A 25,811-nucleotide genomic window follows, 5' to 3' on the forward strand; every position below is an offset into this window, starting at 1 on the left:
TAGAACCTAGAACACAGAACAAACATCTCAATGACACGACTCCCACCGTGTGGAGAACCTGGAACACAGAACAAACATCTCAATACCAGGACTCCCACCGTGTGGAGAACCTAGAACACAGAACAAACATCTCAATACCAGGACTCCCACTGTGTGGAGAACCTGGAACACAGAACAAACATCTCACTACCACGACTCCCACCGTGTGGAGAACCTGGAACACAGAACAAACATCTCACTATCACGACTCCCACCGTGTGGAGAACCTGGAACACAGAACAAACATCTCACTACCACGACTCCCACCGTGTGGAGAACCTAGAACACAGAACAAACATCTCAATGACACGACTCCCACCATGTGGTGAACCTAGAACACAGAACAAACATCTCACTACCACGACTCCCACTGTGTGTAGAACCTAGAACACAGAACAAACATCTCAATACCAGGACTCCCACCGTGTGTAGAACCTAGAACACAGAACAAACATCTCAATGACACGACTCCCACCATGTGGTGAACCTAGAACACAGAACAAACATCTCAATGACACGACTCCCACCGTGTGTAGAACCTAGAACACAGAACAAACATCTCAATGACACGACTCCCACCGTGTGGAGAACCTAGAACACAGAACAAACATCTCAATGACACGACTCCCACCGTGTGTAGAACCTAGAACACAGAACAAACATCTCAATGACACGACTCCCACCGTGTGGAGAACCTGGAACACAGAACAAACATCTCAATGACACGACTCCCACCGTGTGTAGAACCTAGAACACAGAACAAACACCTCAATACCAGGACTCCCACCGTGTGGAGAACCTGGAACACAGAACAAACATCTCATTAGCTTTGCCTTTACCAGGTATCCAATACAACAGTAGCCATCATCTCATTTCCTACAGATGTAACTACCTACCAGGGATCCAATACAACAGTAGCCATCATCTCATTTCCTACAGATGTAACTACCTACCAGGGATCCAATACAACAGTAGCCATCATCTCATCTCCTACGGATGTAACTACCTACCAGGGATCCAATACAACAGTAGCCATCATCTCATCTCCTACAGATGTAACTACCTACCAGGGATCCAATACAACAGTAGCCATCATCTCATTTCCTACAGATGTAACTACCTACCAGGGATCCAATACAACAGTAGCCATCATCTCATTTCCTACAGATGTAACTACCTACCAGGGATCCAATACAACAGTAGCCATCATCTCATCTCCTACGGATGTAACTACCTACCAGGGATCCAATACAACAGTAGCCATCATCTCATCTCCTACAGATGTAACTACCTACCAGGGATCCAATACAACAGTAGCCATCATCTCATCTCCTACAGATGTAACTACCTACCAGGGATCCAATACAACAGTAGCCATCATCTCATCTCCTACGGATGTAACTACCTACCAGGGATCCAATACAACCCAAAGAACCAGCTAAATTCCAGACATGTTTCCATCTGTAGCTTGTTTCTCCTTTTAAAATAGCGAGCCAACGTGTTTTCAGCTCTTTCATTTCCCTGACTGATCAGAACTCATGTTCTCCTGCTCCCTGTCTCTCTGTAGTAGACATGTAGCGAGCCGTATGTTTGGAACTACGAATCGCAATATTGAGGAGGGGGGGGGGGGGTCACTGTAACATATGAACAATAAAGTTATATTATGTTGTATTGGCCACAGTGTGTGGATAGGGGGGGCCAGAGCCCAGCCACAGTGTGTAGATAGGGGGCCAGAGCCCGGCCACAGTGTGTGGATAGGGGGGGCCAGAGCCCGGCCACAGTGTGTGGATAGGGGGCCAGAGCTGACCACAGTGTGTAGATAGGGGGGCCAGAGCCCAGCCACAGTGTGTGGATAGGGGGGGGCCAGAGCCCAGCCACAGGGTGTAGATAGGGGGCCAGAGCCCAGCCACAGTGTGTGGATAGGGGGCCAGAGCCCAGCCACAGTGTGTGGATAGGGGGGGGCCAGAGCCCAGCCACAGTGTGTGGATAGGGGGGGGCCAGAGCCCAGCCACAGTGTGTGGATAGGGGGGGCCAGAGCCCGGCCACAGTGTGTGGATAGAGGGGGCCAGAGCCCAGCCACAGTGTGTGGATAGAGGGCCAGAGCCCAGCCACAGTGTGTGGATAGGGGGCCAGAGCTGGCCACAGTGTGTGGATAGGGGGGCCAGAGCCCAGCCACAGTGTGTGGATAGAGGGCCAGAGCCCAGCCACAGTGTGTGGATAGGGGGCCAGAGCCCAGCCACAGTGTGTGGATAGGGGGCCAGAGCCCAGCCACAGTGTGTGGATGGGGGGCCAGAGCCCAGCCACAGTGTGTGGATAGGGGGCCAGAGCCCAGCCACAGTGTGTGGATAGGGGGCCAGAGCCCAGCCACAGTGTGTGGATAGGGGGCCAGAGCCCAGCCACAGTGTGTGGATAGGGGGGCCAGAGCCCAGCCACAGTGTGTGGATAGGGGGCCAGAGCCCAGCCACAGTGTGTGGATAGGGGGGGCCAGGGCCCAGCCACAGTGTGTGGATAGAGGGCCAGAGCCCAGCCACAGTGTGTGGATAGGGGGCCAGAGCCCGGCCACAGTGTGTGGATAGGGGGGGCCAGAGCCCAGCCACAGTGTGTGGATAGAGGGCCAGAGCCCAGCCACAGTGTGTGGATAGGGGGCCAGAGCTGGCAACAGTGTGTGGATAGGGGGCCAGAGCCCAGCCACAGTGTGTGGATAGGGGGCCAGAGCCCAGCCACAGTGTGTGGATAGGGGGGGCCAGAGCCCAGCCACAGTGTGTGGATAGGGGGCCAGAGCCCAGCCACAGTGTGTGGATAGAGGGGGCCAGAGCCCAGCCACAGTGTGTGGATAGGGGGGGCCAGGGCCCAGCCACAGTGTGTGGATAGGGGGGGGCCAGAGCCCAGCCACAGTGTGTGTGATTCTCAACAGGGAGAGCAGTCGTGCAGTCTGTCCTGTGAATCTTTGCAGGGGGCAGTGTGTGTGTGTGTGTGTGTGTGTGTGTGTGTGTGTGTGTGTGTGTGTGTGTGTGTGTGTGTGTGTGTGTGTGTGTGTGTGTGTGTGTGTGTGTGTGTATGTGTGTGTGTGTGTATGTGTGTGTGTGTGTGTGTGTGTGTGTGTGTGTGTGTGTGTGTGTGTGTATGTGTGTGTGTGTGTGTGTGTGTGTGTGTGTGTGTGTGTGTGTGTGTGTATGTGTGTGTGTGTGTGTATGTGTGTGTGTGTGTGTGTGTGTGTGTGTGTGTGTGTGTGTGTGTGTGTGTGTGTGTGTGTGTGTGTGTGTGTGTGTGTGTGTGTGCGTGCGTGTGCGTGTGTCCATATCCGTGTGTTTCTTACCAGTGAGAGCAGTCATGCAGGCTGTCGTGGAGGGTCTTGCGGAGGACAGAGTCCTTGTCGTATATCCCCCAGGTGGCCTGCAGCACTGAGTCTAACAGGCAGTCTCCCTGTGTACGGTTCCACAGGGCATACAGTCTGCTGTCCAGCCTGGTACCCAGCTCCAAGGACCAGTTGATGATGGGAGACTCCTCCTCTAGCTCTGTGGAGACACACACACAGGGAGAAAGGACACACACACACACACACACACACACACACAGAAAGGACACACACACACACAGAGAGAAAGGACACACACACAGAGAGAGAAAGGACACACACACACAGAGAGAAAGGACACACACACACACAGAGAGAGAAAGGACACACACACACACACAGAGAGAGAAAGGACACACACACACACACAGAGAGAGAAAGGACACACACACACACACAGAGAAAGGACACACACACACACACACACACACACACACACACACACACACACACACACACACACACACACACACACACAAAGAGGGAAAAACCACACACACACACACACAAAGAGAGAGAGAGAAAAGACACACAGACACAGAGAGGACACATACATTGTTATCCATTTAGAGAGGGAGGGAGAGAGAGGACACAGCAACTCAATTACTTAATTCTTCCCTCGTCTCCCCTTGGCCCTGCAACAACCAACTGGAGCATCCTATTTCTCCCATGTAACCCAATTACACGACTAGCTGAAATAGGTCACAAGACACCTCCGAGACCGAGACACACCTGGGAGGATCATTGGGGTAAGTGAACACTCAATAAGGATGTGGAGCTGAAACATCTGTGTAGTTAACCCTGATGGTAACTAGCTAGCTGGGGAGAGGGCGGTGAGGTAACTAGCTAGCTGGGGAGAGGAGAGGGCGGTGAGGTAACTAGCTAGCTGGTGAGAGGAGAGGGCGGTGAGGTAACTAGCTAGCTGGGGAGAGGAGAGGGCTGTGAGGTAACTAGCTAGCTGGGGAGAGGAGAGGGCGGTGAGGTAACTAGCTAGCTGGGGAGAGGAGAGGGCTGTGAGGTAACTAGCTAGCTGGGGAGAGGAGAGGGCGGTGAGGTAACTAGCTAGCTGAGGAGAGGAGAGGGCGGTGAGGTAACTAGCTAGCTGGGGAGAGGAGAGGGTGGTGAGGTAACTAGCTAGCTGGGGAGAGGAGAGGGCGGTGAGGTAACTAGCTAGCTGAGGAGAGGAGAGGGCGGTGAGGTAACTAGCTAGCTGGGGAGAGGAGAGGGTGGTGAGGTAACTAGCTAGCTGAGGAGAGGAGAGGGTGGTGAGGTAACTAGCTAGCTGAGGAGAGGGCGGTGAGGTAACTAGCTAGCTGGTGAGAGGAGAGGGTGGTGAGGTAACTAGCTAGCTGAGGAGAGGAGAGGGTGGTGAGGTAACTAGCTAGCTGAGGAGAGGAGAGGGCGGTGAGGTAACTAGCTAGCTGGGGAGAGGAGAGGGTGGTGAGGTAACTAGCTAGCTGGGGAGAGGAGAGGGTGGTGAGGTAACTAGCTAGCTGGGGAGAGGAGAGGGCGGTGAGGTAACTAGCTAGCTGGGGAGAGGAGAGGGTGGTCAGGTAACTAGCTAGCTGGGGAGAGGAGAGGGTGGTGAGGTAACTAGCTAGCTGGTGAGAGGAGAGGGCGGTGAGGTAACTAGCTAGCTGGGGAGAGGAGCGGGTGGTGAGGTAACTAGCTAGCTGGTGAGAGGAGAGGGCGGTGAGGTAACTAGCTAGCTGGTGAGAGGGCGGTGAGGTAACTAGCTAGCTGGGGAGAGGAGAGGGTGGTGAGGTAACTAGCTAGCTGGTGAGAGGAGAGGGTGGTGAGGTAACTAGCTAGCTGAGAAGAGGGCGGTGAGGTAACTTTGCTAGCTGGGGAGAGGAGAGGGCGGTGAGGTAACTAGCTAGCTGGGGAGAGGAGAGGGCGGTGAGGTAACTAGCTAGCTGGGGAGAGGAGAGGGTGGTGAGGTAACTAGCTAGCTGGGGAGAGGGTGGTGAGGTAACTAGCTAGCTGGGGAGAGGAGAGGGCGGTGAGGTAACTAGCTAGCTGGGGAGAGGAGAGGGTGGTGAGGTAACTAGCTAGCTGAGTAGAGGGCAGTGAGGTAACTAGCTAGCTGGGGAGAGGAGAGGGCGGTGAGGTAACTTTGCTAGCTGGGGAGAGGAGAGGGTGGTGAGGTAACTAGCTAGCTGGGGAGAGGAGAGGGTGGTGAGGTAACTAGCTAGCTGGGGAGAGGAGAGGGTGGTGAGGTAACTAGCTAGATGGGGAGAGGAGAGGGCGGTGAGGTAACTAGCTAGCTGGGGAGAGGGTGGTGAGGTAACTAGCTAGCTGGTGAGAGGAGAGGGCGGTGAGGTAACTAGCTAGCTGAGGAGAGGGTGGTGAGGTAACTAGCTAGCTGGGGAGAGGAGAGGGTGGTGAGGTAACTAGCTAGCTGGGGAGAGGAGAGGGCGGTGAGGTAACTAGCTAGCTGAAAAGAGGGCGGTGAGGTAACTAGCTAGCTGGTGAGAGGAGAGGGTGGTGAGGTAACTAGCTAGCTGGTGAGAGGAGAGGGCGGTGAGGTAACTAGCTAGCTGAGGAGAGGGCGGTGAGGTAACTAGCTAGCTGGGGAGAGGAGAGGGCGGTGAGGTAACTAGCTAGCTGGTGAGAGGAGAGGGTGGTGAGGTAACTAGCTAGCTGGTGAGAGGAGAGGGCGGTGAGGTCACTAGCTAGCTGGTGAGAGGGCGGTGAGGTTAGCTAGCTGGTGAGAGGAGAGGGTGGTGAGGTAACTAGCTAGCTGGTGAGAGGGCGGTGAGGTAAGTAGCAAGCTGAGGAGAGGAGAGGGCGGTGAGGTAACTAGCTAGCTGGTGAGAGGAGAGGGTGGTGAGGTAACTAGCTAGCTGGTGAGAGGAGAGGGCGGTGAGGTAACTAGCTAGCTGGTGAGAGGGCGGTGAGGTTAGCTAGCTGGTGAGAGGAGAGGGTGGTGAGGTAACTAGCTAGCTGAGGAGAGGACGGTGAGGTAACTAGCTAGCTGGTGAGAGGGCGGTGAGGTAACTAGCAAGCTGAGGAGAGGAGAGGGCGGTGAGGTAACTAGCAAGCTGGGGAGAGGAGAGGGCGGTGAGGTAACTAGCTAGCTGGTGAGAGGAGAGGGTGGTGAGGTAACTAGCTAGCTGGGGAGAGGAGAGGGAGGTGAGGTAACTAGCTAGCTGGTGAGAGGAGAGGGCGGTGAGGTAACTAGCTAGCTGGGGAGAGGAGAGGGCGGTGAGGTAACTAGCTAGCTGGTGAGAGGAGAGGGAGGTGAGGTAACTAGCTAGCTGGTGAGAGGAGAGGGCTGTGAGGTAACTAGCTAGCTGGTGAGAGGAGAGGGTGGTGAGGTAACGAGCTAGCTGAGGAGAGGGTGGTGAGGTAATAGCTAGCTGAGGAGAGGTAACTAGCTAGCTGGGGAGAGGAGAGGGTGGTGAGGTAACTAGCTAGCTGGGGAGAGGAGAGGGTGGTGAGGTAACGAGCTAGTTGGTGAGAGGAGAGGGCGGTGAGGTAACTAGCTAGCTGGGGAGAGGAGAGGGCGGTGAGGTAATTAGCTAGCTGAGAAGAGGGCGGTGAGGTAACTAGCTAGCTCGTGAGAGGAGAGGGCGGTGAGGTAACTAGCTAGCTGGTGAGAGGAGAGGGTGGAGAGGTAACTAGCTAGCTGGTGAGAGGAGAGGGTGGAGAGGTAACTAGCTAGCTGGGGAGAGGAGAGGGCGGTGAGATAACTAGCTAGCTGGTGAGAGGAGAGGGCGGTGAGGTAACTAGCTAGCTGGTGAGAGGAGAGGGTGGTGAGGTAACTAGCTAGCTGGTGAGAGGAGAGGGCGGTGAGGTAACTAGCTAGCTGGTGAGAGGAGAGGGTGGTGAGGTAACGAGCTAGCTGAGGAGAGGGTGGTGAGGTAACTAGCTAGCTGAGGAGAGGTAACTAGCTAGCTGGGGAGAGGAGAGGGTGGTGAGGTAACTAGCTAGCTGGGGAGAGGAGAGGGTGGTGAGGTAACTAGCTAGCTGGTGAGAGGAGAGGGTGGTGAGGTAACTAGCTAGTTGGTGAGAGGAGAGGGCGGTGAGGTAACTAGCTAGCTGGTGAGAGGAGAGGGTGGTGAGGTAACGAGCTAGCTGAGGAGAGGGTGGTGAGGTAATAGCTAGCTGAGGAGAGGTAACTAGCTAGCTGGGGAGAGGAGAGGGTGGTGAGGTAACTAGCTAGCTGGGGAGAGGAGAGGGTGGTGAGGTAACGAGCTAGTTGGTGAGAGGAGAGGGCGGTGAGGTAACTAGCTAGCTGGGGAGAGGAGAGGGCGGTGAGGTAATTAGCTAGCTGAGAAGAGGGCGGTGAGGTAACTAGCTAGCTGGTGAGAGGAGAGGGCGGTGACGTAACGAGCTAGCTGGTGAGAGGAGAGGGCGGTGAGGTAACTTACTAGCTGGTGAGAGGAGAGGGCGGTGAGGTAACTCGCTAGCTGGTGAGAGGAGAGGGTGGAGAGGTAACTAGCTAGCTGGTGAGAGGAGAGGGCGGTGAGATAACTAGCTAGCTGGTGAGAGGAGAGGGCGGTGAGGTAACTAGCTAGCTGGTGAGAGGAGAGGGTGGTGAGGTAACTAGCTAGCTGGTGAGAGGAGAGGGCGGTGAGGTAACTAGCTAGCTGGTGAGAGGAGAGGGTGGTGAGGTAACGAGCTAGCTGAGGAGAGGGTGGTGAGGTAACTTACTAGCTGGTGAGAGGAGAGGGCGGTGAGGTAACTAGCTAGCTGGTGAGAGGAGAGGGTGGAGAGGTAACTAGCTAGCTGGTGAGAGGAGAGGGCGGTGAGATAACTAGCTAGCTGGTGAGAGGAGAGGGCGGTGAGGTAACTAGCTAGCTGGTGAGAGGAGAGGGTGGTGAGGTAACTAGCTAGCTGGTGAGAGGAGAGGGCGGTGAGGTAACTAGCTAGCTGGTGAGAGGAGAGGGTGGTGAGGTAACGAGCTAGCTGAGGAGAGGGTGGTGAGGTAACTAGCTAGCTGAGGAGAGGTAAATAGCTAGCTGGGGAGAGGAGAGGGTGGTGAGGTAACTAGCTAGCTGGGGAGAGGAGAGGGTGGTGAGGTAACTAGCTAGTTGGTGAGAGGAGAGGGCGGTGAGGTAACTAGCTAGCTGGGGAGAGGAGAGGGCGGTGAGGTAATTAGCTAGCTGAGAAGAGGGCGGTGAGGTAACTAGCTAGCTGGTGAGAGGAGAGGGCGGTGAGGTAACTAGCTAGCTGGTGAGAGGAGAGGGCGGTGAGGTAACTTACTAGCTGGTGAGAGGAGAGGGCGGTGAGGTAACTAGCTAGCTGGTGAGAGGAGAGGGTGGAGAGGTAACTAGCTAGCTGGTGAGAGGAGAGGGTGGAGAGGTAACTAGCTAGCTGGGGAGAGGAGAGGGCGGTGAGGTAACTAGCTAGCTGGTGAGAGGAGAGGGCGGTAAGGTAACTAGCTAGCTGGTGAGAGGAGAGGGCGGTGAGGTAACTTCCTAGCTGGGGAGAGGAGAGGGTGGTGAGGTAACTAGCTAGCTGGTGAGAGGAGAGGGCGGTGAGTTAACTAGCTAGCTGGGGAGAGGAGAGGGTGGTGAGGTAACTAGCTAGCTGGGGAGAGGAGAGGGTGGTGAGGTAACTAGCTAGCTGGGGAGAGGAGAGGGTGGTGAGGTAACTAGCTAGCTGGTGAGAGGAGAGGGTGGTGAGGTAACTTACTAGCTGGTGAGAGGAGAGGGCGGTGAGGTAACTAGCTAGCTGGTGAGAGGAGAGGGTGGAGAGGTAACTAGCTAGCTGGTGAGAGGAGAGGGCGGTGAGATAACTAGCTAGCTGGTGAGAGGAGAGGGCGGTGAGGTAACTAGCTAGCTGGTGAGAGGAGAGGGTGGTGAGGTAACTAGCTAGCTGGTGAGAGGAGAGGGCGGTGAGGTAACTAGCTAGCTGGTGAGAGGAGAGGGTGGTGAGGTAACGAGCTAGCTGAGGAGAGGGTGGTGAGGTAACTAGCTAGCTGAGGAGAGGTAAATAGCTAGCTGGGGAGAGGAGAGGGTGGTGAGGTAACTAGCTAGCTGGGGAGAGGAGAGGGTGGTGAGGTAACTAGCTAGTTGGTGAGAGGAGAGGGCGGTGAGGTAACTAGCTAGCTGGGGAGAGGAGAGGGCGGTGAGGTAATTAGCTAGCTGAGAAGAGGGCGGTGAGGTAACTAGCTAGCTGGTGAGAGGAGAGGGCGGTGAGGTAACTAGCTAGCTGGTGAGAGGAGAGGGCGGTGAGGTAACTTACTAGCTGGTGAGAGGAGAGGGCGGTGAGGTAACTAGCTAGCTGGTGAGAGGAGAGGGTGGAGAGGTAACTAGCTAGCTGGTGAGAGGAGAGGGTGGAGAGGTAACTAGCTAGCTGGGGAGAGGAGAGGGCGGTGAGGTAACTAGCTAGCTGGTGAGAGGAGAGGGCGGTAAGGTAACTAGCTAGCTGGTGAGAGGAGAGGGCGGTGAGGTAACTTCCTAGCTGGGGAGAGGAGAGGGTGGTGAGGTAACTAGCTAGCTGGTGAGAGGAGAGGGTGGTGAGTTAACTAGCTAGCTGGGGAGAGGAGAGGGTGGTGAGGTAACTAGCTAGCTGGGGAGAGGAGAGGGTGGTGAGGTAACTAGCTAGCTGGGGAGAGGAGAGGGTGGTGAGGTAACTAGCTAGCTGGTGAGAGGAGAGGGTGGTGAGGTAACTAGCTAGCTGGTGAGAGGAGAGGGCGGTGAGGTAACTAGCTAGCTGGGGAGAGGAGAGGGTGGTGAGGTAACTAGCTAGCTGCGGAGAGGGTGGTGAGGTAACTAGCTAGCTGGGGAGAGGAGAGGGTGGTGAGGTAACTAGCTTGCTGGGGAGAGGAGAGGGTGGTGAGGTAACTAGCTAGCTGAGTAGAGGGCGGTGAGTTAACTAGCTAGCTGAGGAGAAGGTGGTGAGGTAACTAGCTAGCTGGGGAGAGGAGAGGGTGGTGAGGTAACTAGCTAGCTGGTGAGAGGAGAGGGCGGTGAGGTAACTAGCTAGCTGGGGAGAGGAGAGGGTGGTGAGGTAACTAGCTAGCTGGTGAGAGGAGAGGGTGGTGAGGTAACTTACTAGCTGGTGAGAGGAGAGGGCGGTGAGGTAACTAGCTAGCTGGTGAGAGGAGAGGGTGGAGAGGTAACTAGCTAGCTGGTGAGAGGAGAGGGCGGTGAGATAACTAGCTAGCTGGTGAGAGGAGAGGGCGGTGAGGTAACTAGCTAGCTGGTGAGAGGAGAGGGTGGTGAGGTAACTAGCTAGCTGGTGAGAGGAGAGGGCGGTGAGGTAACTAGCTAGCTGGTGAGAGGAGAGGGTGGTGAGGTAACGAGCTAGCTGAGGAGAGGGTGGTGAGGTAACTAGCTAGCTGAGGAGAGGTAAATAGCTAGCTGGGGAGAGGAGAGGGTGGAGAGGTAACTAGCTAGCTGGGGAGAGGAGAGGGTGGTGAGGTAACTAGCTAGTTGGTGAGAGGAGAGGGCGGTGAGGTAACTAGCTAGCTGGGGAGAGGAGAGGGCGGTGAGGTAATTAGCTAGCTGAGAAGAGGGCGGTGAGGTAACTAGCTAGCTGGTGAGAGGAGAGGGCGGTGAGGTAACTAGCTAGCTGGTGAGAGGAGAGGGCGGTGAGGTAACTTACTAGCTGGTGAGAGGAGAGGGCGGTGAGGTAACTAGCTAGCTGGTGAGAGGAGAGGGTGGAGAGGTAACTAGCTAGCTGGTGAGAGGAGAGGGTGGAGAGGTAACTAGCTAGCTGGGGAGAGGAGAGGGCGGTGAGGTAACTAGCTAGCTGGTGAGAGGAGAGGGCGGTAAGGTAACTAGCTAGCTGGTGAGAGGAGAGGGCGGTGAGGTAACTTCCTAGCTGGGGAGAGGAGAGGGTGGTGAGGTAACTAGCTAGCTGGTGAGAGGAGAGGGCGGTGAGTTAACTAGCTAGCTGGGGAGAGGAGAGGGTGGTGAGGTAACTAGCTAGCTGGGGAGAGGAGAGGGTGGTGAGGTAACTAGCTAGCTGGGGAGAGGAGAGGGTGGTGAGGTAACTAGCTAGCTGGTGAGAGGAGAGGGTGGTGAGGTAACTAGCTAGCTGGTGAGAGGAGAGGGCGGTGAGGTAACTAGCTAGCTGGGGAGAGGAGAGGGTGGTGAGGTAACTAGCTAGCTGCGGAGAGGGTGGTGAGGTAACTAGCTAGCTGGGGAGAGGAGAGGGTGGTGAGGTAACTAGCTTGCTGGGGAGAGGAGAGGGTGGTGAGGTAACTAGCTAGCTGAGTAGAGGGCGGTGAGTTAACTAGCTAGCTGAGGAGAAGGTGGTGAGGTAACTAGCTAGCTGGGGAGAGGAGAGGGTGGTGAGGTAACTAGCTAGCTGGTGAGAGGAGAGGGCGGTGAGGTAACTAGCTAGCTGAGGAGAGGAGAGGGTGGTGAGGTAACTAGCTAGCTGGGGAGAGGAGAGGGCGGTGAGGTAACTAGCTGGCTGAGGAGAGGAGAGGGTGGTGAGGTAACTAGCTAGCTGGGGAGAGGAGAGGGTGGTGAGGTAACTAGCTAGCTGGGGAGAGGAGAGGGTGGTGAGGTAACTAGCTAGCTGGTGAGAGGAGAGGGTGGTGAGGTAACTAGCTAGCTGAGGAGAGGGCGGTGAGGTAACTAGCTAGCTGGGGAGAGGAGAGGGTGGTGAGGTAACTAGCTAGCTGGTGAGAGGAGAGGGTGGTGAGGTAACTGGCTAGCTGAGGAGAGGGTGGTGAGGTAACTAGCTAGCTGGTGAGAGGAGAGGGTGGTGAGGTAACTAGCTAGCTGAGTAGAGGGCGGTGAGGTAACTAGCTAGCTGAGGAGAGGAGAGGACGGTGAGGTAACTAGCTAGCTGAGTAGAGGGCGGTGAGGTAACTAGCTAGCTGAGTAGAGGGCGGTGAGGTAACTAGCTAGCTGAGGAGAGGGTGGTGAGGTAACTAGCTAGCTGAGTAGAGGGCGGTGAGGTAACTAGCTAGCTGAGGAGAGGACGGTGAGGTAACTAGCTAGCTGAGTAGAGGGCGGTGAGGTAACTAGCTAGCTGAGTAGAGGGCGGTGAGGTAACTAGCTAGCTGAGGAGAGGAGAGGGTGGTGAGGTAACTAGCTAGCTGGTGAGAGGAGAGGGCGGTGAGGTAACTAGCTAGCTGGTGAGAGGAGAGGGTGGTGAGGTAACGAGCTAGCTGAGGAGAGGGTGGTGAGGTAACTAGCTAGCTGAGGAGAGGTAACTAGCTAGCTGGGGAGAGGAGAGGGTGGTGAGGTAACTAGCTAGCTGGGGAGAGGAGAGGGTGGTGAGGTAACTAGCTAGCTGGTGAGAGGAGAGGGTGGTGAGGTAACTAGCTAGCTGGTGAGAGGAGAGGGCGGTGAGGTAACTAGCTAGCTGGTGAGAGGAGAGGGTGGTGAGGTAACGAGCTAGCTGAGGAGAGGGTGGTGAGGTAATAGCTAGCTGAGGAGAGGTAACTAGCTAGCTGGGGAGAGGAGAGGGTGGTGAGGTAACTAGCTAGCTGGGGAGAGGAGAGGGTGGTGAGGTAACGAGCTAGTTGGTGAGAGGAGAGGGCGGTGAGGTAACTAGCTAGCTGGGGAGAGGAGAGGGCGGTGAAGTAATTAGCTAGCTGAGAAGAGGGCGGTGAGGTAACTAGCTAGCTGGTGAGAGGAGAGGGCGGTGAGGTAACTAGCTAGCTGGTGAGAGGAGAGGGCGGTGAGGTAACTTACTAGCTGGTGAGAGGAGAGGGCGGTGAGGTAACTAGCTAGCTGGTGAGAGGAGAGGGTGGAGAGGTAACTAGCTAGCTGGTGAGAGGAGAGGGCGGTGAGATAACTAGCTAGCTGGTGAGAGGAGAGGGCGGTGAGGTAACTAGCTAGCTGGTGAGAGGAGAGGGTGGTGAGGTAACTAGCTAGCTGGTGAGAGGAGAGGGCGGTGAGGTAACTAGCTAGCTGGTGAGAGGAGAGGGTGGTGAGGTAACGAGCTAGCTGAGGAGAGGGTGGTGAGGTAACTAGCTAGCTGAGGAGAGGTAAATAGCTAGCTGGGGAGAGGAGAGGGTGGTGAGGTAACTAGCTAGCTGGGGAGAGGAGAGGGTGGTGAGGTAACTAGCTAGTTGGTGAGAGGAGAGGGCGGTGAGGTAACTAGCTAGCTGGGGAGAGGAGAGGGCGGTGAGGTAATTAGCTAGCTGAGAAGAGGGCGGTGAGGTAACTAGCTAGCTGGTGAGAGGAGAGGGCGGTGAGGTAACTAGCTAGCTGGTGAGAGGAGAGGGCGGTGAGGTAACTTACTAGCTGGTGAGAGGAGAGGGCGGTGAGGTAACTAGCTAGCTGGTGAGAGGAGAGGGTGGAGAGGTAACTAGCTAGCTGGGGAGAGGAGAGGGTGGTGAGGTAACTAGCTAGCTGGGGAGAGGAGAGGGCGGTGAGGTAACTAGCTAGCTGGTGAGAGGAGAGGGCGGTGAGGTAACTAGCTAGCTGGTGAGAGGAGAGGGTGGAGAGGTAACTAGCTAGCTGGTGAGAGGAGAGGGCGGTGAGGTAACTAGCTAGCTGGTGAGAGGAGAGGGCGGTGAGGTAACTTACTAGCTGGGGAGAGGAGAGGGCGGTGAGGTAACTAGCTAGCTGGTGAGAGGAGAGGGCGGTAAGGTAACTAGCTAGCTGGTGAGAGGAGAGGGCGGTGAGGTAACTTCCTAGCTGGGGAGAGGAGAGGGTGGTGAGGTAACTAGCTAGCTGGTGAGAGGAGAGGGCGGTGAGTTAACTAGCTAGCTGGGGAGAGGAGAGGGTGGTGAGGTAACTAGCTAGCTGGGGAGAGGAGAGGGTGGTGAGGTAACTAGCTAGCTGGTGAGAGGAGAGGGTGGTGAGGTAACTAGCTAGCTGGTGAGAGGAGAGGGTGGTGAGGTAACTAGCTAGCTGGTGAGAGGAGAGGGCGGTGAGGTAACTAGCTAGCTGGGGAGAGGAGAGGGTGGTGAGGTAACTAGCTAGCTGCGGAGAGGGTGGTGAGGTAACTAGCTAGCTGGGGAGAGGAGAGGGTGGTGAGGTAACTAGCTTGCTGGGGAGAGGAGAGGGTGGTGAGGTAACTAGCTAGCTGAGTAGAGGGCGGTGAGTTAACTAGCTAGCTGAGGAGAAGGTGGTGAGGTAACTAGCTAGCTGGGGAGAGGAGAGGGTGGTGAGGTAACTAGCTAGCTGGTGAGAGGAGAGGGCGGTGAGGTAACTAGCTAGCTGAGGAGAGGAGAGGGTGGTGAGGTAACTAGCTAGCTGGGGAGAGGAGAGGGCGGTGAGGTAACTAGCTGGCTGAGGAGAGGAGAGGGTGGTGAGGTAACTAGCTAGCTGGGGAGAGGAGAGGGTGGTGAGGTAACTAGCTAGCTGGGGAGAGGAGAGGGTGGTGAGGTAACTAGCTAGCTGGTGAGAGGAGAGGGTGGTGAGGTAACTAGCTAGCTGAGGAGAGGGCGGTGAGGTAACTAGCTAGCTGGGGAGAGGAGAGGGTGGTGAGGTAACTAGCTAGCTGGTGAGAGGAGAGGGTGGTGAGGTAACTAGCTAGCTGAGGAGAGGGTGGTGAGGTAACTAGCTAGCTGGTGAGAGGAGAGGGTGGTGAGGTAACTAGCTAGCTGAGGAGAGGACGGTGAGGTAACTAGCTAGCTGGTGAGAGGGCGGTGAGGTAACTAGCTAGCTGGTGAGAGGAGAGGGTGGTGAGGTAACTAGCTAGCTGGTGAGAGGAGAGGGTGGTGAGGTAACTAGCTAGCTGAGTAGAGGGCGGTGAGGTAACTAGCTAGCTGAGGAGAGGAGAGGACGGTGAGGTAACTAGCTAGCTGAGTAGAGGGCGGTGAGGTAACTAGCTAGCTGAGTAGAGGGCGGTGAGGTAACTAGCTAGCTGAGGAGAGGGTGGTGAGGTAACTAGCTAGCTGAGTAGAGGGTGGTGAGGTAACTAGCTAGCTGAGGAGAGGACGGTGAGGTAACTAGCTAGCTGAGTAGAGGGCGGTGAGGTAACTAGCTAGCTGAGTAGAGGGCGGTGAGGTAACTAGCTAGCTGAGGAGAGGACGGTGAGGTAACTAGCTAGCTGAGGAGAGGTAAATAGCTAGCTGAGTAGAGGGTGGTGAGGTAACTAACTAGCTGGTGAGAGGGCAGTGAGGTAACTAGCTAGCTGAGGAGAGGTAAATAGCTAGCTGAGTAGAGGGAGGTGAGGTAACTAGCTAGCTGAAGAGAGGTAACTAGCTAGCCGAGGAGAGGAGCAGATTGGGGCTCCTAAAAGGAGGACTATTCGCTTTTCTACCTGCTCATCTGAAAGATTGACTGACGCAGAATTATCACCCACAAAATTCACACCTAACATACACTGAGTGCACAAAACATTAGGAACACCTGCTCTTTCAATAACAGCCTGACCAGGTGAACCCAGGTGAAAGCTATGATCCCTTATTGATGTCACTTGTTAAATCCACTTCAATCAGTGGAGATGAAGGAGTGGATTTAAATTGAATTGAAGTGGATTTAACAAGTGACATCAATAAGGGATCATAGCTTTCACCTGGATTCACCTGGTCAGAGACAGGTTAAAGAAGGATTTTTAAGACCTGAGACAATTGAGACATGGATTGTGTATGTGTGCCATTCAGAGCCTGAATGAGCAAGACTAAATATTTAAGTGCCTTTGAACAGGGTATGGTAGTAGGTGTCTTTGAACAGGGTATAACAATTGAGACATGGATTGTGTGCAGGTCAGAGGGTGAATGGGCAAGACTAAATATTTAAGTGCCTTTTGAACAGGGTATGGTAGTAGGTGCCAGGCGCACCGTTTGGTGTCAAGAACTGCAACGCTGCTGGGTTTTTCCACACTCAACAGTTTCCCCGAGTGTATCAAGAACGGTCCACCACCCAAAGGACATCCAGCCAACTTGACACAACTGTGCGACGCATTAGAGTCAACATCCTCCAGCAGCCCTGTGGAACGCTTTCAATACTTTGTGTCGAGTCCATGACCCAATGAATTGAGGCTGTTCTAAGGGGCGCAACTCAATATTGGGAAGGTGTTCCTAATGTTTTGTACACCGTGTATATTTGGCACAGAGTTGACTGTCATGGAACAGCGTGTGGTCTTAAAGGAGCTTCTCTCTTTCATCACTTTTCTCTTTCATCACACACACACACACTTGATTCTAATGGTAAATCGACAACATGCAGTACGCACCCCTGGCATGGGGTAGATGGGAGATATTGAGAAATATCCAGAGATATCAAGAATCCTCTGAGATCTTTTTACCTTTCTGTACATCTCGATCTAACACCTCGTCAAACAGCTTCTCCTGGACTGCAGTGGGCAGGTCTTCGATGTCTGCAGAAACACACAACGAGAGAGAGAGAGAGAGAGAGAGAGAGAGAGACAAAGAGAGAGAGACAGAGAGAGAGAGAGAGAGAGAGAGAGAGAGAGACAAATAGAGAGAGAGAGAGAGAGAGAGAGAGAGAGAGAGAAAGAGAAAGGAATTAGGTGACTTAAAAAAAAAATGCTAATATTATTATCAGCTAGATTACACAATTCCCGCTGTTCACATTTGCCTATTTTGACTGCCGAACACCCCCCACAAATCAAAACGGTCATAGTGAAAACAGAAAACAACACTGAGAAAAGATGCTTGTAGTAATGCTACTCCATAAAACGGTCTACATTTTGCCAAATGGTGACTGAACAGTAAACTTGCTGTTCATAAACCGCTGCCTTCACAAATGATTCATAACCCCTTGACCTATGACCTATTGTGTTGGCGTTACAGACAAAATTCAAAATGGATTAAATAACAACAAAAAATCTCACCCATCGACACTCAAAACCCCATAATGACAAACATGTTTTACGACATTTTTTACTAATTTAGTGAAAATGAAATACAGAAATATCAAATTTTCCAAAAGTATTCACATCCCATAGTCAATACTGATCTGTTTCAGCTTAGAGTCATCTTGGGTAGGTCTGTTTCAGCTTTGAGTCGTCTTGGGTAGGTCTGTTTCAGCTTTGAGTCGTCATGGGTAGGTCTGTTTCAGCTTTGAGTCGTCTTGGGTAGGTCTGTATCAGCTTTGAGTCGTCTTGGGTAGGTCTGTTTCAGCTTTGAGTCGTCTTGGGTAGGTCTGTTTCAGCTTTGAGTCGTCTTGGGTAGGTCTGTTTCAGCTTTGAGTCGTCTTGGGTATGTCTGTTTCAGCGTTGAGTCGTCTTGGGTATGTCTGTTTCAGCTTAGAGTCATCTTGGGTAGGTCTGTATCAGCTTTGAGTCGTCTTGGGTAGGTCTGTTTCAGCTTTGAGTCGTCTTGGGTAGGTCTGTTTCAGCTTTGAGTCGTCTTGGGTAGGTCTGTTTCAGCTTTGAGTCGTCTTGGGTAGGTCTGTTTCAGCTTTGAGTCGTCTTGGGTAGGTCTGTTTCAGCTTTGAGTCGTCTTGGGTATGTCTGTTTCAGCGTTGAGTCGTCTTGGGTATGTCTGTTTCAGCGTTGAGTCGTCTTGTGTAGGTCTGTTTCAGCTTTGAGTCGTCTTGGGTAGGTCTGTATCAGCTTTGAGTCGTCTTGGGTAGGTCTGTTTCAGCTTTGAGTCGTCTTGGGTAGGTCTGTTTCAGCTTTGAGTCGTCTTGGGTATGTCTGTTTCAGCTTTGAGTCGTCTTGTGTAGGTCTGTTTCAGCTTTGAGTCGTCTTGGGTAGGTCTGTATCAGCTTTGAGTCGTCTTGTGTAGGTCTGTTTCAGCTTTGAGTCGTCTTGGGTAGGTCTGTTTCAGCTTTGCAAATCAGGATTTGGGGATTTTCTCCCATTTTTCCTTGCATATTTTCTCAAACTCTGTTAAATTAGATGGGGGAATGGCGGTGAACAGCAATCTTCAAGTCTTTCCACAGATTTTCAAATGGGATTCAAGTCTGGGATTTGTATGGACCACTCAAGAATTTTCACCTTCTTGTTCTGAAGTCATTCCAGCGTTGCTTTGGCTCTATGCTTCGGGGTCATTGCCCTGTTGGAATGTAAATCTCCACAGTTTTAAGGTCGTTTGCTCTCTGAAGCAGGTTCTCATTAAGGCTTTGCCTGTATTTGGCTCGATTCATTGTTCCCTCCATCCTTACCAGTCTTACAGTCCCCTCGCCGCTGAAAAGCATCCCCCATAGCATGATGCTTCCACCACCACCATGCTTCACGGTAGGGATGGTGTTAGACGGATGATGAGTTGTGTCTGGTTTTCGCGCTTCGCATTCAGGACATTTTTTCCAGTGTTTCTCATCAGGCCACAGTATCTTTCGTCTTTATGCTCTTTATGCTCCACCTCCAGGTGGGCTGTCATGTACCTTTATAACAACCTCCAGGTGGGCTGTCATGTACCTTTATAACAACCTCCAGGTGGGCTGTCATGTACCTTTTTAACAACCTCCAGGTGTGCTGTCATGTACCTTTTTAACAACCTCCAGGTGGGCTGTCATGTACCTTTTTAACAACCTCCAGGTGTGCTGTCATGTACCTTTTTAACAACCTCCAGGTGGGCTGTCATGTACCTTTTTAACAACCTCCAGGTGTGCTGTCATGTACCTTTTTAACAACCTCCAGGTGGGCTGTCATGTACCTTTTTAACAACCTCCAGGTGTGCTGTCATGTACCTTTTTAACAACCTCCAGGTGGGCTGTCATGTACCTTTTCTACAACCTCCAGGTGTGCTGTCATGTACCTTTTTAACAACCTCCAGGTGGGCTGTCATGTACCTTTTTAACAACCTCCAGGTGTGCTGTCATGTACCTTTTTAACAACCTCCAGGTGGGCTGTCATGTACCTTTTTAACAACCTCCAGGTGTGCTGTCATGTACCTTTTTTCTCAGGAGAGGCTTCCGTCTGGCCACCCTCCCATAAAGCCCATTCATTTGCATATTTCTCAGGAGTGGCTCCCATAAAGCCCATTCATTTGCATATTTCTCAGGAGTGGCTCCCATAAAGCCCATTCATTTGCATATTTCTCAGGAGTGGCTCCCATAAAGCCCATTCATTTGCATATTTCTCAGGAGTGGCTCCCATAAAGCCCATTCATTTGCATATTTCTCAGGAGTGGCTCCCATAAAGCCCAGATAGGTGAAGTGCTGTAGAGACTGTTGTCCTTCTGGCAGCTTCTCCCATCTCAGCCAAGGAACTCTGTCACGGCTTTCGTCTGGCCACCCTCCCATAAAGCCCAGATAGGTGAAGTGCTGTAGAGACTGTTGTCCTTCTGGCAGCTTCTCCCATCTCAGCCAAGGAACTCTGTCACGGCTTTCGTCTGGCCACCCTCCCATAAAGCCCAGATAGGTGAAGTGCTGTAGAGACTGTTGTCCTTCTGGCAGCTTCTCCCATCTCAGCCAAGGAACTCTGTCACGGCTTCCGTCTGGCCACCCTCCCATAAAGCCCAGATAGGTGAAGTGCTGTAGAGACTGTTGTCCTTCTGGCAGCTTCTCCCATCTCAGCCAAGGAACATTGGTGGTCATTGGGATCTTGGTCACCTCCTTGACCAAGCTCCTTCTTGCCCGGTAGCTCAGTTTGGTCAGACAGCCAGCTCCAGGCAGAGTCTGTTTAGTTCAATATGTTTTCCATTTCCCAATGATGGAAACTTTCAAGACTCTGGTAATAGTTTTCTACCCTTCCCCAGATATAGGCCTGGTCACATATCTCAGGGATCTACGGAGAGTTCCTTGGACTTCCCGGTATAGGTTCTACACGAACATGCGCTGTCACCTGTCGGACCCTATACAGACAGGTGTGTTTCTTTCTAAATACATGTCCAAACCATTTAAAATTGGCCACAGGTGGACTCCAAATAAAAGTGCAGTGACATCAAGAACGATAAAAAGGAAAATGGAAAAAAAACAGAGCTCAATTTGGAGTGTCAGAGCAAAGGGGTGTGAATACATATGTAAATGAGATTTCATTTTTCAATATATTTGCAAAAAAATAAAAAATAAAACATGTCTTCACTTTGTCATTATGGAGTATTGTGTTTAGATGGTTGAGGGGGGGGGGGGGACAAATCCATTCTGAAGTCAGGCTGTAACAACAATAGGTGGAATAAATCAGGGGGGGGTGAATACATTCTGAAGGCACAGTAGCTGCATGGCTAACTGCATACACAGAAGAGAACACTGGTGACCATTCTCTGGCTCAATAGTGAAAACACTGGGGGGAGAGAGAGAGAGAGAGAGAGAGAGAGAGCGAAAGAGAGAGAGAGAGAGAGAGCGAAAGAGAGAGCGAAAGAGAGAGCGAAAGAGAGAGAGCGAGAGAGACAGAGAGCGAGAGAGAAAGAGAGAGACAGAGAGAGAGAAAGAGAGAGACAGAGAGAGAGACAGAGAGAGACAGAGAGAGAGAGAGAGAGAAAGAAAGAGAGAGAAAGAGAAAGAGAGAGAGAGTGAGAGAGAGCGAGATAGTAACAGAGAGAGAGAGAGAGAGAGAGAGAGAGAGAGAGAGAGAGACCTCTCACTGTAATGGCCTGAAGCCAAGCTCTGCCTGCACATAAATACTAGCCTGCTCTGAAACAGAATACAACCAGGAACGCTACAGTATGTATGTGTGTGTGTACAGTTCAGTGCACATCTCTGAAATCTCAATGACGATATTATGCAGGAGGGAAAAGACTGGATGCAGTCTCTCTCTCACTCACCAAGACTAGCTACTGTACTACAAGACTGGATACAGTCTCTCTCTCCCTCACCAAGACTAGCTACTGTTCTACAAGACTGGATACAGTCTCTCTCTCCCTCACCAAGACTAGCTACTGTTCTACAAGACTGGATGCAGTCTCTCTCTCCCTCACCAAGACTAGCTACTGTACTACAAGACTGGATACAGTCTCTCTCTCCCTCACTAAGACTAGCTACTGTACTACAAGACTGGATACAGTCTCTCTCTCCCTCACCAAGACTAGCTACTGTACTACAAGACTGGATACAGTCTCTCCCTCACCAAGACTAGCTACTGTACTACAAGACTGGATACAGTCTCTCTCTCCCTCACCAAGACTAGCTACTGTACTACAAGACTGGATACAGTCTCTCTCTCACCAAGACTAGCTACTGTACTACAAGACTGGATACAGTCTCTCTCTCACCAAGACTAGCTACTGTACTACAAGACTGGATGCAGTCTCTCCCTCACCAAGACTAGCTACTGTTCTACAAGACTGGATACAGTCTCTCCCTCACCAAGACTAGCTACTGTACTACAAGACTGGATACAGTCTCTCTCTCCCTCACTAAGACTAGCTACTGTTCTACAAGACTGGATGCAGTCTCTCTCTCCCTCACCAAGACTAGCTACTGTTCTACAAGACTGGATGCAGTCTCTCTCTCCCTCACCAAGACTAGCTACTGTTCTACAAGACTGGATGCAGTCTCTCTCTCCCTCACTAAGACTAGCTACTGTTCTACAAGACTGGATGCAGTCTCTCCCTCACTAAGACTAGCTACTGTTCTACAAGACTGGATACAGTCTCTCTCTCCCTCACCATGACTAGCTACTGTTCTACAAGACTGGATACAGTCTATCTCTCTCACTAAGACTAGCTACTGTTCTACAAGACTGGATGCAGTCTCTCTCTCCCTCACCAAGACTAGCTACTGTTCTACAAGACTGGATGCAGTCTCTCTCTCCCTCACCAAGACTAGCTACTGTTCTACAAGACTGGATGCAGTCTCTCTCTCCCTCACCAAGACTAGCTACTGTTCTACAAGACTGGATACAGTCTATCTCTCTCACTAAGACTAGCTACTGTTCTACAAGACTGGATGCAGTCTCTCTCTCCCTCACTAAGACTAGCTACTGTTCTACAAGACTGGATGCAGTCTCTCTCTCCCTCACTAAGACTAGCTACTGTACTACAAGACTGGATACAGTCTCTCTCTCACCAAGACTAGCTACTGTTCTACAAGACTGGATGCAGTCTCTCTCTCCCTCAATAAGACTAGCTACTGTTCTACAAGACTGGATACAGTCTCTCCCTCACCAAGACTAGCTACTGTTCTACAAGACTGGATACAGTCTCTCCCTCACCAAGACTAGCTACTGTTCTACAAGACTGGATACAGTCTCTCCCTCACTAAGACTAGCTACTGTTCTACAAGACTGGATGCAGTCTCTCTCTCCCTCACCAAGACTAGCTACTCTTCTACAAGACTGGATGCAGTCTCTCCCTCACCAAGACTAGCTACTGTTCTACAAGACTGGATACAGTCTCTCTCTCCCTCAATAAGACTAGCTACTGTTCTACAAGACTGGATGCAGTCTCTCTCTCACCAAGACTAGCTACTGTTCTACAAGACTGGATACAGTCTCTCTCTCCCTCAATAAGACTAGCTACTGTACTACAAGACTGGATACAGTCTCTCCCTCACCAAGACTAGCTACTGTACTACAAGACTGGATACAGTCTCTCTCTCACCAAGACTAGCTACTGTTCTACAAGACTGGATACAGTCTCTCTCTCACTCACTAAGACTAGCTACTGTTCTACAAGACTGGATACAGTCTCTCTCTCACTCACTAAGACTAGCTACTGTTCTACAAGACTGGATGCAGTCTCTCTCTCCCTCAATAAGACTAGCTACTGTTCTACAAGACTGGATACAGTCTCTCTCTCCCTCACCAAGACTAGCTACTGTTCTACAAGACTGGATGCAGTCTCTCTCTCCCTCACCAAGACTAGCTACTGTTCTACAAGACTGGATACAGTCTCTCTCTCACTAAGATTAGCTACTGTTCTACAAGACTGGATACAGTCTCTCTCTCTCACCAAGACTAGCTACTGTACTACAAGACTGGATGCAGTCTCTCTCTCCCTCAATAAGACTAGCTACTGTTCTACAAGACTGGATACAGTCTCTCTCTCACTAAGATTAGCTACTGTTCTACAAGACTGGATACAGTCTCTCTCTCCCTCACTAAGATTAGCTACTGTTCTACAATACTGGATACAGTCTCTCTCTCACCAAGATTAGCTACTGTACTACAAGACTGGATACAGTCTCTCTCTCACCAAGATTAGCTACTGTTCTACAAGACTGGATACAGTCTCTCTCTCACTAAGACTAGCTACTGTTCTACAAGACTGGATGCAGTCTCTCTCTCTCTCACCAAGACTAGCTACTGTACTATAAACCTGGATGCAGTCTCTCCCTCACCAAGACTAGCTACTGTTCTACAAGGATAACCTACATTGTTAATTCATACACTTAAAGCATACTTCCTAAATGTGTTTTATTTACAGAACAAATTGAAATTGGATAAAACATTTCAGTCGTTTTGCAAATTTTTATCATGATGAACCAATCTCCCTCGGACATTTAGCTTGTTAACCATCACTTCATCATCCCTGAGGAACACTGAGGACAAACAGCAAGATGTACATTAAGGACAGGCAAGGTCGGTCACCTGCGGGCAGTGTGAAGGTCACCAGGTCAGAGAGGAAGTAACAGTTGAAGTCTCCTTTACGTTGGTGCAGAGAGGCAGCGATCTCCCTGCGGATCTGTTCTGTCAGCTCACCACACACCATGGCAGGGATACACTTAGCTGCCTGCTGGGACACCTGCACGGGGATAGAGGGAGGACAGACTCATTATGACAAGACAGCTTTTCATTTCAGTCATTTCAGTTGCTGTAGTAGCTGAAGTGTATAGTGTTGAGTCATTACTCAAAGCCAGTGGCATGTCATTAGTAAAGATTAAAAAAGGTAAGGGGCCTAGACAGCTGCCCTGGGGAATTCCTGATTCTACCTGGACTTTGTTGCGAGGCTTCCATTAAAGAACACTTCCACTGTACACACACTTTCACAAGGGTTTCGTGTTGTAGATATGTGGTAGTAGAGTAGGGGCTTGAGGGCACACACTTAATCCATTTTGAAATATGTTGTGAATGTATTGTAATGTTTTTAAAATTGTATAACTGCATTAATTTTGCTACACCCCAGGGTGAGTAGCTGCTGCTTTTGGCAGGAACTAATGGGGATCCATAATAAACCCCAGGAAGAGTAGCTGTTGCCTTGGCAGGAACTAATGGGGATCCATAATAAACCCCAGGAAGAGTAGCTGCTGCCTTGGCAGGAACTAATGGGGATCCATAATAAACCCCAGGAAGAGTAGCTGTTGCCTTGGCAGGAACTAATGGGGATACATAATAAACCCCAGGAAGAGTAGCTGCTGCCTTGGCAGGAACTAATGGGGATCCACAATAAACCCCAGGAAGAGTAGCTGCTGCCTTGGCAGGAACTAATGGGGATCCATAATAAATACAAACCAAAATGTTTCTCATATTCTATGCTAGTTGTACCCATGCTAGCATCTTTAGACCTCCCCTTTCTTAATTTCTAACAGATATTTTCATCTGTCACATGAAACTGCTCACACATGCGGTACGCTTTAGAGAACAATGTTTCCCTGGTAATTGCAAATTTAGAAGATTCGCTCATACAGCCACGTGCATATTGTTGAGCTTATAATATGAATAAATAAAACTCAATCAACATTTTAAGCTAAACGATCTGATATGTTGCATCAGCCTCATTGCTTTAAAACAATATATATGAGTAGTTGGATTAGCAAAAAAAATAATACATCTGTCCTACTTGCAAAAAAATGTTAAATGTGACTTACGTTGGATTTCAAGATGTCTGATTCGGGAAGCGAATGAGTACAGTTGCTTGCTTATATGTGAATTACAGTTGTGATAAGTCTGACCATAAGTCAGATGCCATTTTGTTTTTTTCCCTTCTGGATTCTTTGTCTCCCTGACTTCTAATCACTTTACGTTCGAGCCATTCCGATAATTGGTACTGTTCCAAATAGCTAGTCGATCCATGCGAGGGACAAAATTGATTCGAATCTGGACATTCACCCGAACTCTTATGTATTTCAAAAAAGAAATGTAACTTTACCTCAGTGAGAAGGATAGCCAACATGTCTTGTCTCTGGAAGCGGATGGCCAGGTGAACTAGCGTAAAGCCGTCGTTGAAGGCAGTGGCGCGGTTCAGGAGGCGGACCTCGTCTGAAGTCAGCTGACGGGCGATGTCACCACCGGTCGACTTGTAGGCCTCGACAGCAGCCATGTTCCCCTCCACCACACCTGCAGCACACACATTTATTTAATTTTTTTACGATTTAGGCTAAAAAAAATTAAATCATAAGCAGACACCTAGGCTACATTTAGACAGAATTCTGATTTAAAAAATATATATATACAGTGGGGAAAAAACATATTTTCTTTGCAAATAAATTCATTAAAAATCCTACAATGTCATTTTCTGGAGAGAAAAAAATGCTCATTTTGTCTGTCATAGTTGAAGTGTACCTATGATGAAAATTACAGGCCTCTCTCATCTTTTTAAGTGGGAGAACTTGCACAATTGGTGGCTGACTAAATACTTTTTTTTGCCCCACTGTATGTTTTGCTTTGAAAGGAGCTGACGTGGTCAAAAGGAGATCAGAATTGGGCTGCCTGTCTAAAGGTAGCCAGATAGACAGAGACAGGGAGGGAGGGAGGAACTCATTACTGGGGATGACCCGGAACACGTTATATTAAATTGAAACTTTATTTGTCTCTG

At 51.2% G+C, this 25,811-nt stretch overlaps 1 protein-coding gene across 1 annotated transcript in view; it reads right to left on the bottom strand.

Moving 5' to 3' along the window:
- LOC135533970 (ubiquitin thioesterase ZRANB1-like) overlaps positions 1-25,811 on the bottom strand; it is a 48,541-nt gene that overhangs the window by 17,392 nt on the left and 5,338 nt on the right. Inside the window, exons 2-5 of the mRNA XM_064961144.1 lie at positions 25,146-25,333; positions 23,648-23,801; positions 16,517-16,588; positions 3,356-3,554 (exon numbers count right to left, since the gene is read on the bottom strand). Coding sequence (XP_064817216.1) covers positions 3,356-3,554; positions 16,517-16,588; positions 23,648-23,801; positions 25,146-25,333 — 613 coding nt within the window. The remainder of the gene's footprint in view (positions 1-3,355; positions 3,555-16,516; positions 16,589-23,647; positions 23,802-25,145; positions 25,334-25,811) is intronic.

Source organism: Oncorhynchus masou, unplaced genomic scaffold (genome assembly GCF_036934945.1).
Source record: "Oncorhynchus masou masou isolate Uvic2021 unplaced genomic scaffold, UVic_Omas_1.1 unplaced_scaffold_2854, whole genome shotgun sequence".
In the NCBI taxonomy this organism is placed as follows: Eukaryota; Metazoa; Chordata; class Actinopteri; order Salmoniformes; family Salmonidae; genus Oncorhynchus; species Oncorhynchus masou.